The following is a 14,164-nucleotide window of genomic DNA, read 5'->3' on the forward strand; positions in this document are numbered from 1 at the left end:
GAGCGCCAGCGTTGAGCACCACCTGGGTCTGTTCATCTGTACCAGTGACGATGTTACCAATGGAACGCAGTGAAGGGGTCTATAGGAAGAAAAAAAAAAAATCATCGTTCATTCATTTAATAAATAATGAGCATATCACTACTTTAAACCAACTTACCACAATGGAGAGCTCCCCTGATCCCAGCAGCTGCACCAGTCGAGGAACCACACCAATTTCCACCACAACCTCGATTCTTTCATTGGGCCCATCGGTCAGGTATGAGATTGCCCAGCAGGTGTCCGCTAGCACCTCCTTATCTTCATGATGCAGAAGGCGGATAAGAGTTGGCAGCATCTGTTTCACGGCATCCAGAGGAGGTGCAGGGTTCTTATTGCGGCACAGGTTTGACAGGGTCCAGGTGACGTTTCTCAGGTAACCAGACTGCAGAAGAAGAAAGACTAGTCAGGAAAAATTACTGAAGCTTTGAGGCCACCTACTGGTAAAGTATGCCCACTACAATTTAAATAGTGGTTTAAAACCAATAGTGCTGAACCCCAAAATATAATGGGAGAAAAAAACAAACAAACAAACAAATGAAACATTTACATTTATTAAATATTACAATTGTCAAATTGTCATGAGACATCAGTCAAGTCAAGCCATGACATACAATCTGTAAAAGCAGTGTTCTCAATTTTTTGTACACACATATATATACATAAAAATTAAGAATCAAAACCATCCAGTTAAGAATCAATTAAAAAGGCAGTTTATTTAAAAGTAAACAGATTTATTATCTAATGTAATAAAATAAATAGAATGAATCAAACTTTAATAATTTAAATATATTTGAATAGATTTATTATTGAATAAAAACAAATTAAAATAAATATTTGAATGATCTATTTTTAAATCTCATATGAATAAATTTAATTAAATATATTTTCACTTTTGAAAAAGATTATTAATATTAATATTTTAACAACATTAAAATATCTATTTTTAAAATAAACATCTAAAATGTATAATATTTTAACAAATGTAATTTAATAAAAATAAACCTAATATTTCATCATTTTCAATATTAATAAACACTTTAATAAAAATATAATATTTTAAATAATGTAAAAATAAATATCTATTATTAAAACAATAATAATAAACTTACAGGAAATACTGAGAAATCAGGAACAGCCAGCAGAGCTAAGAGGGGGGCAACCGCACCGTGCTTAATGACTTGATCTCTGTATGCAGAGCCATCACCTACAAAGACGAAAGAGCAAAAATAAATTCATACAACCAAGTTAACAAAAATCACCACATCTCTTTGAGCAGAAATGCTACTGGCCACCCACCAGCAATGTTTCCAAGGGCCCAGACTGCCTGCTCGCTAATATGAGCGTGCGGTGAAGAGATGAGGCTGATGAATGCTGGAACAGCCCCTCCCTGAACCACAGCACTGGTCTGGTCAGATGTCCCAGATGCAATGTTAGTCAGAGCCCAGGCTGCCTCAAACTGTATGGGAGGAGATTCGGTCAAGCTCAGGAAGCTCACGAACTTAGGAATCAGACCAGCGCTGATGATACGGTCAATAGGTGGATGCCTCTCTCTTGACAGCAACTTCCTGTATTTCAATTGGACAAATCATAACATGTAAAACAGTTGAAATGAATGCATATTTCTTTGCATGCAAATGCTATCTTTTAAGCATTACCTGGCAGCTTGGGTCGCCTGGACCTGAGTCTCCAAGTTATTACTGTTCACACCATTTACAATCTCCTCCACCGTCCAGTGCAGAGCCTGATAAAACACAATCATATATTATGACTTGTAATACCTAAACAGCATGTATACATTCATCAATAACAAATGATTACGTGCTGAATCGTGCATTAATATGGATCATCTACATACCTGACCGTTCTGGCTTTTCTCTTGAAGAGGAGAGGTGGCCTCGTCCGGTAGACTGCTCACGTTTCTCCTTTTCAAAATCTGCTCGTCTTTCTTTGCTTTGCGAAGTTCAACATTGACTTCGACCCTGCGACGTCTCAGCTCCTACATTATTAAAGCATTTAACATCTTTTACGAGCGGAACTGCGGCACATTTGAAAGAAAACACTCGATATCAGCACTTTTTGTTGTATCGTTTTGCAAAACTGCTTACGGATGCATCTTTTCCTTTGTTTTTGAACTGAGTGAGTCGTGGACTGTTCTCATTAGCAGCAGACATTTTAATGAGGTTTGATTAATCCCAGTATATCGCAACCTGAAACAGAAACGTGTTCGTGAACATATCAACCTTGTTGTATCACTCAGTTCTGAAATTAGAAAAGCATACTTAAGAATAAACTATATTATAAATCTACTGAGGAGGAACGTACCTTTCTTTCCAACCAAAGGACTGTGGCGGTGGAAGTATGAAACAGACCTTTAAATTCGCGCTATGAAGAATCTCATTGGTCCGTTCGAGCAAAAGCATTTTCCTATTGGACCGTTTTGAAACATCACACTGCTGGCGTGGGGACGAAGCTTACGTATTAACGCGAGATTTGGCGAGAATGCCAAACAAGATTTCTGGGAATTAATTTCAATATTTTATCCTTTAAAAAGAAATGAGCTTCAAAAGAACATGTTATTGTGTAAACACTAAATTTGTATATTTAGTATATAATTAAACACATATTCATATTTGACATTTTTATTATTGAGATCTGATCGTTTTATTCATCTGAATTAACGATCTCTATAAATATTTATGACGGTTGTTTACAAAAACCTGATTATTTAAAATGTTTTCAGTTAACTCTGGAGAGGTGGTTTCAAATAGTTGTTGTTTTTTTTACCCACAATCATGACATTAAATAATACTGCAGTTTGTATAAATATAAAGGCTATTAAAGGATGTGCTGTGCTGTTATGATTATTAAAAATATACTGTTTCTGTTTAAATCAATTTAATCATAAATAAATCTATAGAAAGCACTCTGGTTACAAGGAATGTACGTATGACAAGGGGGCGGGGCGAAACAGCTCTATGTTTAATTCTGATTGGTCAGCGACGACCATGCTTGGCTTTCTCAAAGTTTAAAATCCATGATGGAAGAGATAGAGAGGCTTTGACACCACGTGTTACAGTATACAGAACGCATATATCCATTGTGTGCTGAAAAAAAAAAGGATTCAGTATTTCTGTAAATTAAATAATCATATTTCTAATAGGCAATTATTTGTTTGATAGTGAAAGCAACTCAGAAACCGGTTAATGGTAACACACAACTTGCCAGTTGTTAGTGAAACTTTTAATTCATTCATTAAAGCAATTCATTAGACTACGATTTGAAGATCACACGTGTATAAGCGTAGGATTGTAGGCTTGAAACAAATGATCCCAAATATACAAACAAATAAGAGAAATAAGTCTTTATAGAAGTATCGTAATTCTATTAAGATCAGAGATAGGAACAAAACATGGTTATTGCCATACAAATTCTGTAAGATGGGAAAAGTGCACTTCAAAATATAACACAAAAAAGTTTACTGTAATAAGTATATCCTTAACTATGAACATGAGGAAAATATGTGGTTCATTTTGTGCCTTTTAACACAAAAAAATCTATACAAAACATTAAGAATTGTTAGATCATTTATGTATCTACAAGTACATCATCTTTTTAATCTGAACTGCCAGATTGTTTAGGGGTCTAATAATTTTCAAATGAAGAGAATACAGAGACATCTTAATCAATGTAGAAGAGAGAATCCTGTCCCCTCCATTTATTTGTTTCATATACATCAATATTTCTTCAGTTGTAATACAAAAAGAAAAAAAAGACAAGTTATACAAACAGGATACCTTCTTGACTAGTACTTTCATCAGTCCTCAATGCCTTTTTAGAGCAACACTTTTTAGTTTAAGTAACTTGATCAACCCCATTGCTTAAAAACCAATTAGCAGATTGCGTCCACTTTCCACTTCTGAAGTAGTATGCTGAATCATATAAAGGGGGGGAAAAAACAACTGGTGCACTTAGACTCCTGCTGTCCTGGAAAATGCGAACATGATTCCGGAGGGTTTTAAAAACTCACAAATACATTTTTTGTAGGTATTTAATCCTCAAAGAAATCCAATAGGAGTGCATCCCAGTCTAAACTCACTGCTTTAACAACCAAAAATGTAAACCGTCCATTCTTGATCCAAACCCACAGCTTTTATGTCCGATATTCCACCAAACGCTGTGGCTATGTGCGGTGCTGGCTGACTGGGATAGAGTTCCATCTTGAATTAAATGTTCAAAGTTTATTTAGAACAGCATGTGGTTGTATTCTATGAGGCTGATGACTGTAGTTTGTTGTTATGAGACCTAGAGAATACAGAGAGAATGAGGTTAAAAGCCCTTTGGTTTTATTGAACATTCACAAATAGAGGTGGAAAATTAAGTCTACAGCACAGAGAAAAATAGCCTCAGGCGTTAAAGGAATGGCAGCCATGTTGGCATAATACAACGGGAATGCCTTCAGTCATTTAAATTGGTGCTGGTTTCAACCTAAATTTAGAAGAAATGAAAAACAAACAAAAAACAATTTCAACCTTTTTTTAAAGCATGGTCCTTTATTTCAACATTGAAATCCCAATAAAAGGATTTAAAACTCTTTATTTTGCTTCATATTCAAGCCAACCGAAACTTTAAAGTTATAAAGTTGCACAAATTTTCAGCAAATTCATTAGTCCTCTCAATGAACACTTGGACAGATCAGCGAACCAGCTGAAACAAACATGTCATTAAGCACATTACAAAAAAACTGAACAGAAAAGTCTTAAAATGCCTTTAATCAGCCAATCCATGTGATAAATATGATCATGCATCCATGTAAACATCATACATAACATCATGTGATCAGCAAACGTAATGGGTAAAAAAAAAAAAAAAAAAACTGGATCAGCATTTCCCTTGATTTCTGTGTTCATAGTGCTTCAACATGGCTGCCGATTGTCAAAGGCTTCACTGGAGTTCTGGCTTTTATTGACAGGTTCTCCAAACAGTTTTACTCATTTCACTTAAATGTACATCAGCTTCCACTGTTAATAAAACAGCAAGTTCCATGATTCTCTAATACAGAATGACTCCGCCCCTTCAGCCACTATGACTTATGATAATCTGCAAGAAAGGATAATGGATTGAATGAACGGCATGCATGAACCACAAACACAAACATTTATGTTATCAGCACACAGTCAATGAAATAAGGACAGGAATAAGAGGATGAAATGCCAGCCAGAGAAGTGGAAGGTTAGATTACCACTAAATTGCCTCTGAATTAAAAAATATATTTAAAGCAGAAACATTCATAGTGTGAAAAACAATGTTCATGAAGACAAGCAGATACAAAACAAAACTGGATAAGCCAATGCAATGGAAAAGACTGATGAAAATTGTGAAATCAAGACAAGGGCAAACTAAACAGTACAATGCAGTAGAGCTGGGTTTTGACACAAATTTCACGATTCGATTCGATTCTCATTCACAAGCTTGCGATTCGATTCAATATTGATTATTTTGGATATATATCAGGTACAGTACATGACTAAATTTGCTCAAGGAAAAATAATCTCTTAACTAATGCTGTAAAATATACACGAGTCACTTGGTACTACATTACTATAATATTGAAGGTTAAAACTGACTGATTTTTTGCTTAAATTACACTTAATGAAGTTTTTATAATAAAATAAGTTACAATTACATAATATTTCTATTTCAATTCGTTGAAGAACAGTAAAAGTTATAATGAATATATTATCTGGTGCATATATTTAGCAAAATGCTCCTCTCTACAGTTAATTTTTCTAGCTGACTAATGAGTTTATGGTCACCGAATATGTTTTTTCTGAGGTAAATGTGATGTTACGTGACCTTGTTTACAAGACGTTATATTGACGTCTTTGCGCGGCTGAAACACTGATTGAGCGATTACATGAGACAGGCTATGGATTGTAAAGTTTTACTCTTTCTTTTAACTTACCTTCGGATGTTTAGTCATGTTTATTTTGTGCTGAAACTGGTAATAATGTGGAGGAGATGATCAGTTCACGTGCGCCTCGCGCTGCCGCTTTTATTGAACCGAGGCGCGCTGCGCTACAGCGATCACTCCAGTCCACATTAAACAGCGCCAAAACGGCATTCATGAACATAATTTGAAATCTGAGACTTTGTTTCATATTAAAAGTACCAAAGCACAATGCTTATTGCGATTTATTGTATGGGAGGTGCCCTTCAATGTTCCATCCATTAACTGAAAACAGGCCAGACTAATCGATTCTTGGGATTTAAGAATCGATATCGTTTCGTAAAAATGAGAATCAATTATAATCGAGATATATTTTTTACCCAGCCCTTCAATGCAGTATCAAATTTAGTACACAAAAACTAATACTATGGCCAAAAAAAAAATAAAAAAACCTTACCTGTGGTAAAACCACTGTTACAGCTTTTTATGTAAACTGATATATCGGTTTGACCATTTTTTAAATCGATATTTACGATTTTCAAACTATTTGGTTAACAGTATGTTTTAATATTCCACAGAAACATATTTAATGTATTTTTTGGATAATTACTCCAAATATGTAGCTTAACATTTAAAATAAATATGAATGTGAATGAATATTTTTAAATAATTTAAATCCGTGTAGAAGAAAAAAAAAAGGAAAAACTAAAATCAGTTAAGCATATCAGTTACGAGAAACACAATCTGTATCCGTTTTGGTCTTAAACTGATTTCGGTTTGTAACAACATGAGGGTAAGTGAATGACAGAATTTTTATTTTTGGGTGAACTAATCCTTAAATGTCCTAAAAAGCATCCTATACTGCTAAATTATATGTCTGTGAGCAGACGTTACCTGCTTGCTTTGAAAGCTTTGAGTTTCTGTACAAAGAAAGACTCCAGGAACTCAGCACACTGGTAAAAAGGCGAGTCGCTGGGATTGTAGTAGCGGCAGTTGTCAAAGATTTTGGTCACGTCTGCTACGAACTCTGTGAGTTTGCTGTAAAAGCGCTTCTGGATCCTCTCCTCCATTGTAGAAAGGTCTGCAGATAACAGACACACAAGGGAAGCAGAAAATAATGAAAATCATTACTAAAACACACAAAATGCTAATTCTTCAGTGTTACTTATAAATCATTTATAAAAAAATAATATAAAATAGTATGTTAATAGTTTAAGAATTACCTTAAAACTTAAACAGAAATGTACATATAACCAAAGAGAATATTATACAAGTCACAAAATAATTCTGGTCATACAAAAGAGAAGAAGAAGAACTCTTACCCATTGGTTCCTTGATGATCCCATAATAATCTGGAGCATCATTTGGATCCACTGGTTCCAGGAATGGCCACGCCATCTTATGGGACTAACATACATATAAAATGATTATAAGATTCACACAGAATCAGTTCCTTTTGGCTTCCATTATATTTTTTGATCATACAATGAAAGTCAATGGGAACTGAACGTTACACACATTCTTCAAAATACTGTCAGAAGAAAGAAGCTCATACAGTCTTGGAACATCGTTAGGGTGAGTAAACGATGACAGATTTTTCATTTTGGGGAGAACTGTGATTTAAATATTGTGCAATTCCATACAAGTGTTTTCTGTAAAGCAGCTAAAGGTGAAGTTTATTACAACCAGACAATTGCTTGCTTTTGTTATGACTATAACCAAACAAATTAAGGGTTAAAATCAACCAGTCAAACAATTTTGCATCGTGTCCCATTCCAAACTAAACACCAGCTCTAAAAATCCAAACAGCCTTGAAAAGATGCCATATGGACCTGTAAGGAGCGCAGGATCCGCTTCAGCCCCTCGTAGTCTTTGTCTGTGAGCGGCGTCAGGACCGTCATGGCATCCTCTGTAGACTGGCACTGCGGGCACACATACTCGTCGATATGTGTGGCTTCGCTCTGTAGGATGCCCACGCAGCGCCCGTGGTACCAGTTCTGACAGCGATCGCAACCGATGTAGAACCTGAAGAAGCATATCGATCATATCAGAAACTGTGCTTCCACATGCAGCTTTTGAAATACATGTGATGAGACTGCAGATGCGTGATTACTGGGACTCGTCGTATGGAGTTCTGCAGATGCAGTAGAGCTCCTCTGTGCTTCCCTCCTGAGCTCGTTTACATTCTGAACAGATGTAGTCATCCATCTTCTTGGCCTCTTTCTCGGTGATGCCCACACACTCTCCATGATACCAGTTAGAGCAGAGGTCACAACCGATGTAGAACCTGCATCAACAGCAAACCAACATTAGATTCTTTCATCTGATGTTCTTAGACATCACGTCTTTTATGAAAAATCGTATTAATATTTTTACAGCTTCAGTAGCATGATTTACATTTATATTGTTTCCTTTTAAAATCTAATTATATGTTTATATTTTTCAAGGCAGAAATTTGAGCTTCTGGTGTAAATATCCAAAATGATGTTATTTTAAAATAGTGTTAATTTCGTTAACGAAAACGATGACGAAAAATGTTCGTCAACTAGGTTTTTTCCCGACGAAAACGAGACGATAATAAGGTCATTAAACGATAACTGAGACTAAATGATCCATCTTCTTGGCCTCTTTCTCGGTGATGCCCACACACTCTCCATGATACCAGTTAGAGCAGAGGTCACAACCGATGTAGAACCTGCATCAACAGCAAACCAACATTAGATTCTTTCATCTGATGTTCTTAGACATCACGTCTTTTATGAAAAATCGTATTAATATTTTTACAGCTTCAGTAGCATGATTTACATTTACATTTATTAAGCCAAATGCTTTTATTTAGAGTGTTCAACTGTTTGAGGTTCAGAAACAAATTACACAGAAGTGTACTGTTTTACCAAAATTGTGAATTTAAAGTGACTTTTAACAGTCTTTCTACTGTGTTCAAACAAGTCTTGTGATGCCAAACTCTTTTTTTCCGGAAAGTTTGGATGCACAAATTAGTTTTACATTATATTTTGAGTTTTCAGCAAAAATAGTAATATTGTTTCCTTTTTTAAAATCTTAGCATATGTGTATATTTTTTTAATGCCACTCAGAATATTACAATAAAATAAAATAACCAATTTAAAAAACACCTGATAAATAGGTGTATTAAAAATCTTATTGAATGTTTAGAATATTCTAAATACTCTTTACACTTCTGGTGTAAATATATACTGTATATTGTAAATCCAATAATATATACACACACACACACATACATACATACATACATACATACATACATATATATATATATATATATATATATATACGTGGAGACAAAACATTTCAGACTGCTGTACAAGACTCTATTATGCGAGCGTTCATGTTTGCGGTTGCCAGATATCAAGACCTCAAATCCCCCAATCAGAGCTTTTCTGTTAAACGGATACGTACGTTACGCTGCCCGGCTTTTTGTTTTATGCAATCTGGCAACCATTCACCTCTCTCTGCGGAGGTGCCGTGATCTGAAAACACAGACAAACAGTACTGTACAAGTAAGCTGGAGTTTAGCGATCTCCGTTTGAGGTATTCTGCTTAAATGAAAGTGTCATTCAGCCAGTCTGTGTTCTGTCATGGATCTCGACTATATTGTTTGCGATAGTGGTTGCGGATTGTAACATTATTTACGCAACCTCTGTGCAGCAATAAGTCCTTTTTGTTGTTTTAAAAGGGAAACATTAATGCAATTTGGAATTATTGGAATTACTATTAAGAATTTCTCCATTGTAATATTTGAGAGTATGTTTTTGTTACACCAGTTTTCATAACGTAGACAAGGCGAGTATATATCTAAAGTCTTTGGTGTTTATTTAGCCTCTAATTGATATCCTGTTATAAATCTGTACACTAACGTTAGATGAGGTAAAATAAACCAAGCATTCGATTAAATATTCTATTGATTTGTGCTTATTGGTGAAAGAGTAACTTCTGATGAAATGTAAAAATACATTTCCCAAATGACAACAATCATTGCAATTAAAATTGAGCAAAATAATATATTTTTTTCATCATTTTAATCATAATAAAGTAAGACGAAAATATGACGAAAATGTGTAAGTTTCCACTGACTAAAACTAACACTATTTAAAAAAAAAAAATAAAAAATTATATTAATGATAAACACACAAAAGAGAGAAAAAGAATTCCTAACAGAAACAAAAACCCATCTGACAACCCCCTAAAATCGCAGGACAATAAAATTGTCATACTTCGACTCATCGTAGGGCGTCTTGCAGATGCAGTATAACTTGATGTCCCTCTTGCTGTCCTTTGAGGTAGTGGAGATCATCTTTTTGCGCTTGGACTTGGAAGCGTCTCTCTCCTCTTCCCGCTTGCGTTTGTGCGTGGAGGGGGACGTGACCGTGGCCGTGTACGAGGAGAGACCGCTGTGCACGTGTGCGCTGGCGGCCGCGGCAGCTGCTGCAGCTTGTGCAGCCGCAGCCTGAGCTTTCTCCTTCTCCCGCCGCAGTTTAATGAGATCGCGCTTCAACTCCTCCTACAATGAAAGGAAACATGAAAGGACTCAACATACGCAATGTAGCTTCAACTGTCTATTTGGCAAGTCTGATGTGGTGTTAATAGTGTGTGTGTGTGTGTGTGTGTGTGTGTGTGTGTGAGAGAGTAAAGCTGAAATGTGGGCGAGAAATGAAAGCATTCGTTGCTATTGCCAGATTCCCACAGCTAATATTGTCATAAACGAGGAAAAACAGTCCTTAATTACTGTTTGTGAACACACACTACCTGTCAAAAGTTTGACAGTCTCTTATGCGCGCCAAGGCTGCAGTTCAAAAATCCAGTAATAACAGTAATATTCTGAAATATTATTTCAATTTAACATAACTTTTTTCTATTTGAATATATTTTAAAATATAATTTATTGCTGTGATGCAACGCTGAATTTTCAGCATCATTACTCCAGTCTTCAGTGTCACATGATCCTTCAGAAATCATTCTAATATGCTGATTTCCTGCTCAATAAACATTTAATATTATCGACTGCATTTATTATTTATTAAATTAGTTTATTATTTAATTATATTATTTAATACTTAATTTCTTTTGTAAAAAAAAAAACAAAAAAACTCTTTTTAACAGTAGTAACACCTTGAATTAAAAATCTCAGATCAGTGAAAATCAAATATATTTGATGAAGTTTGCGCACTTCCTGTTCCTCTCACCTGCACTTGCAGCTGTAGTTCTTTATCAAGCAGAGCTCTTTTCTTCAGGATATCAGCCTTGAGCTGCTCTTTGTGTTTGAAGAGCAGAGCCGACAGCTTGCTGGCGTTCTGCTTGCTGCGCTTTTGCTCCACCGACTCCTCTCGTTTCCTCTTTTTAGCCGCCTGCCTCTCGTCCTTATCGATTTTATCCAGGATGAACTTCATCACCTGGTTACAGACAATCATCCTGCCCGGACAGACGAAAGACAATGGATTGGGTTGATTAAAGCTTTACAAAGATAATGAGCCTAAATAATGCTTCATGTTAGTTGACATTTAAAATCACTGAAGTTTTAGCACAGAAAGTCATTTGGAAAGTGGGAAAAAGGGAGATCGGCAACATATATAAAGTATTTACCTCTGGTTCTCCTCTCTTTCAGCAGGAGTCATGGTTTTCTTCTGTTTCAACTGCTCTATGGCCACATTCTGCTTCTGAGCCACCTAAGCGAAAACAAGAAGTGTTTAACATGTTAACGCTCCATACAGATGGAAAGTTTTAAAACAACAGGTAACACCATCAGTCAGGATCGTAACTACTGTAATGTCACGTTTCCCTAGTAAATGCATTTATTTAGTGGGAAATCATGTAGCGCAGGACTTGAACTTTCAAATCCATTAGGTATCTCAGATACTTTAACTGCTTTGCATCACAGGGTAATTACTCATTTAAAATACTTAAATTTATTTTATGAAATACACGCATGCATTTAAATTGGTTTATGCAGTAACATATCAACACATAAGAAATAAAGGTTGATCGAATTTGGATTTTGACAATACAATAATGTGTTCAAGAGTTTGAAAAGTGCAAAGCACACATTTCTTTAAATCATCACATTTCGCAGTTTAATAACTACATTAGTCATATTGCAGTTCCTGTTTTTCCATCCCCAAATTGAAGACTTATTAACCCTTGTGTTGTGTTCAGAACCCTATCACACTTACGAGGTTACAGAGCAAAAAAGGCACTCCCTCAAAAAATTGCTTATAAATCACTCATTATGCTATATTATCACCAAATATTGGATTCAATCTTTTTGTCAACTTCTTATCTTTCATTTAGGACTGGTTTTGTATTTATATTTGCTTCTGATTAATCGTAGGCCTCATTTATCTGAGAGTAGGCACCTCATTTTTTGAGTGAAAAAAGCATTATTTATTAATAATTTTCACAATATTAAATAAAAACTGAAAGGTGAAAAATCTCCCCCAGAAAAGTATGAAAATGATCAACATTTTTTTTAGAAGTAGTTATACCCTTTGTGAACAAAGTCACAAAATTTCAGTCCAATGCAATAACATTAACTAGTATTTTCGGGAAAAATTAACATTTTTCAGAGCAAAAAGGACCCGAACACCACATATATAATAAAGACTTTTGTTCCATTTGTTACAATTTATTACATTTAAAACTTTTTATGACCTTAAATTGATCAAACTGAATATAAAAAATTTTTAAGGACTCACAGGAACTCATTTTTCCCCCCTGCAGTTCATTAGCAGAGAAGTCATTTTAAAAAGTTACGACATTTTCATGAAATATAATGAAGACTTTTTTCTATTAGAATATTGTGCACTGATGAATTGTAACAATAAAATCCTTATATATAGACAATCTTTTCTTCATTTGTATTTATTCATATTTATCCAGTGTATTATAACATTAATCCATTTATCTATTATATGAAATCTTAAAAATTTTGTAATTTAAAAAATATTCTATCTTGAAAATACTTCAATTATTAATTGAAGTATTTTACTACTAATATTAAACTACTTTATTATTAATTATTTCTAGGTTCCATATTTTTAGATTTCTTTTATATCGTCATACACACACACGTGTATATATATATATATATATAATTTTTTTTTAATTAGAATTATATTTTTTTATTATTATTAATGTTGTTAATATTAGTTACTTGTTTTATTGCCCAAACTAAATTGCCCCTTGGGGATCAATAAAGTTGTTTGAGATATATAAAAACATGAGACATTTTTAAAGAATTTGAATTAAATCTTTCATTCCAACCAAGAAGCATTGGAATAAAATTAACATAATTAATTAACAAATTAACATAGGCTTATATTTTAATAATTAAATGTTTCAATTAACTACGGCTCAATGCAGTGTATCCATTCACACATGCAGAATCATCTAACGAGTAATGCCTCTAACCGTAGCGACAGACAACAAAAAATATCAGCTGAACTCACTCTTAAAATTTGGTTGCAAAGCCTTTAAGTTTCAGATCAAAATCATTTTGAACAGAGCCATTCTTAACACTCCGATCACGGGCAATCGTATATTGCTGCTGTGTGAAAGTAACCTAAGGTTTACATAATATCCCATGTTTCTTAAACTCAACAACTAAATCATTCTGGAGTCACATATTTGGGTCCTCACCTGTTTCTGTATCAGATCACTCTGGCTGACGTGCTGCTGGGCCTGCTCTCTCTTAGCCTCCTGCTGTTTCTTCTTCTGCTGCTGCTGCTGTTCGCAGAGCTGCTGGATGCGCTGGAGCTGCTCCTGTACGCTGGCCGTCTGGATGGTCACCAGATTCTGGATCTGGTGTGCTTGGTCTTGCCCTCCGCCCTGCTGCTGGATCTGAATGGGCAGCTGCAGTTTGATCTGCTGGGGCATCCCGGCCGTGGTCCCGACCTGCTGGACCTGAGCCTGAATCTGGGCCGCTACCTGACTCTGGATGTGGGAGATGACCTGCTGCTGGAGCCCGGGGACGCTGAGGAGCTGCGGGGGAAGCTGGATCTGGGACTGGACTTTGGTAACGGTGGTCTGGGCGATGGGGAGGGTGGTGACCTGTTGTAGAGGTGCGGTGGCCGTCACCTGTGCTATTTGGGGGGTGGGGACAGGTGTAGGGGGCGGGACTGAAGTTTGAGGAAGGACCTGGGGTGG

The 14,164-nt window shown here is 35.5% G+C and overlaps 2 protein-coding genes across 2 annotated transcripts in view; both read right to left on the reverse strand.

The window, feature by feature from the left end:
• Positions 1-2,459, reverse strand: part of LOC107672121 (importin subunit alpha-1-like) — a 3,295-nt gene extending 836 nt beyond the window's left edge. Inside the window, exons 1-8 of the mRNA XM_016465204.1 lie at positions 2,362-2,459; positions 2,145-2,246; positions 1,895-2,035; positions 1,695-1,780; positions 1,336-1,604; positions 1,149-1,243; positions 158-421; positions 5-79 (exon numbers count right to left, since the gene is read on the reverse strand). Coding sequence (XP_016320690.1) covers positions 5-79; positions 158-421; positions 1,149-1,243; positions 1,336-1,604; positions 1,695-1,780; positions 1,895-2,035; positions 2,145-2,210 — 996 coding nt within the window. The 5' untranslated portion in view covers positions 2,211-2,246; positions 2,362-2,459. The remainder of the gene's footprint in view (positions 1-4; positions 80-157; positions 422-1,148; positions 1,244-1,335; positions 1,605-1,694; positions 1,781-1,894; positions 2,036-2,144; positions 2,247-2,361) is intronic.
• A 1,262-nt stretch (positions 2,460-3,721) lies between these two features.
• Positions 3,722-14,164, reverse strand: part of LOC107672122 (nucleosome-remodeling factor subunit BPTF-like) — a 36,752-nt gene continuing 26,309 nt past the window's right edge. Inside the window, exons 24-32 of the mRNA XM_016465205.1 lie at positions 13,658-14,155; positions 11,606-11,688; positions 11,209-11,434; positions 10,240-10,526; positions 8,100-8,273; positions 7,819-8,011; positions 7,309-7,393; positions 6,881-7,067; positions 3,722-4,341 (exon numbers count right to left, since the gene is read on the reverse strand). Coding sequence (XP_016320691.1) covers positions 4,305-4,341; positions 6,881-7,067; positions 7,309-7,393; positions 7,819-8,011; positions 8,100-8,273; positions 10,240-10,526; positions 11,209-11,434; positions 11,606-11,688; positions 13,658-14,155 — 1,770 coding nt within the window. The 3' untranslated portion in view covers positions 3,722-4,304. The remainder of the gene's footprint in view (positions 4,342-6,880; positions 7,068-7,308; positions 7,394-7,818; positions 8,012-8,099; positions 8,274-10,239; positions 10,527-11,208; positions 11,435-11,605; positions 11,689-13,657; positions 14,156-14,164) is intronic.

The sequence above is a fragment of the Sinocyclocheilus anshuiensis genome, unplaced genomic scaffold (genome assembly GCF_001515605.1).
Source record: "Sinocyclocheilus anshuiensis isolate Anshui unplaced genomic scaffold, SAMN03320099.WGS_v1.1 scaffold12, whole genome shotgun sequence".
Lineage (NCBI taxonomy): Eukaryota > Metazoa > Chordata > Actinopteri > Cypriniformes > Cyprinidae > Sinocyclocheilus > Sinocyclocheilus anshuiensis.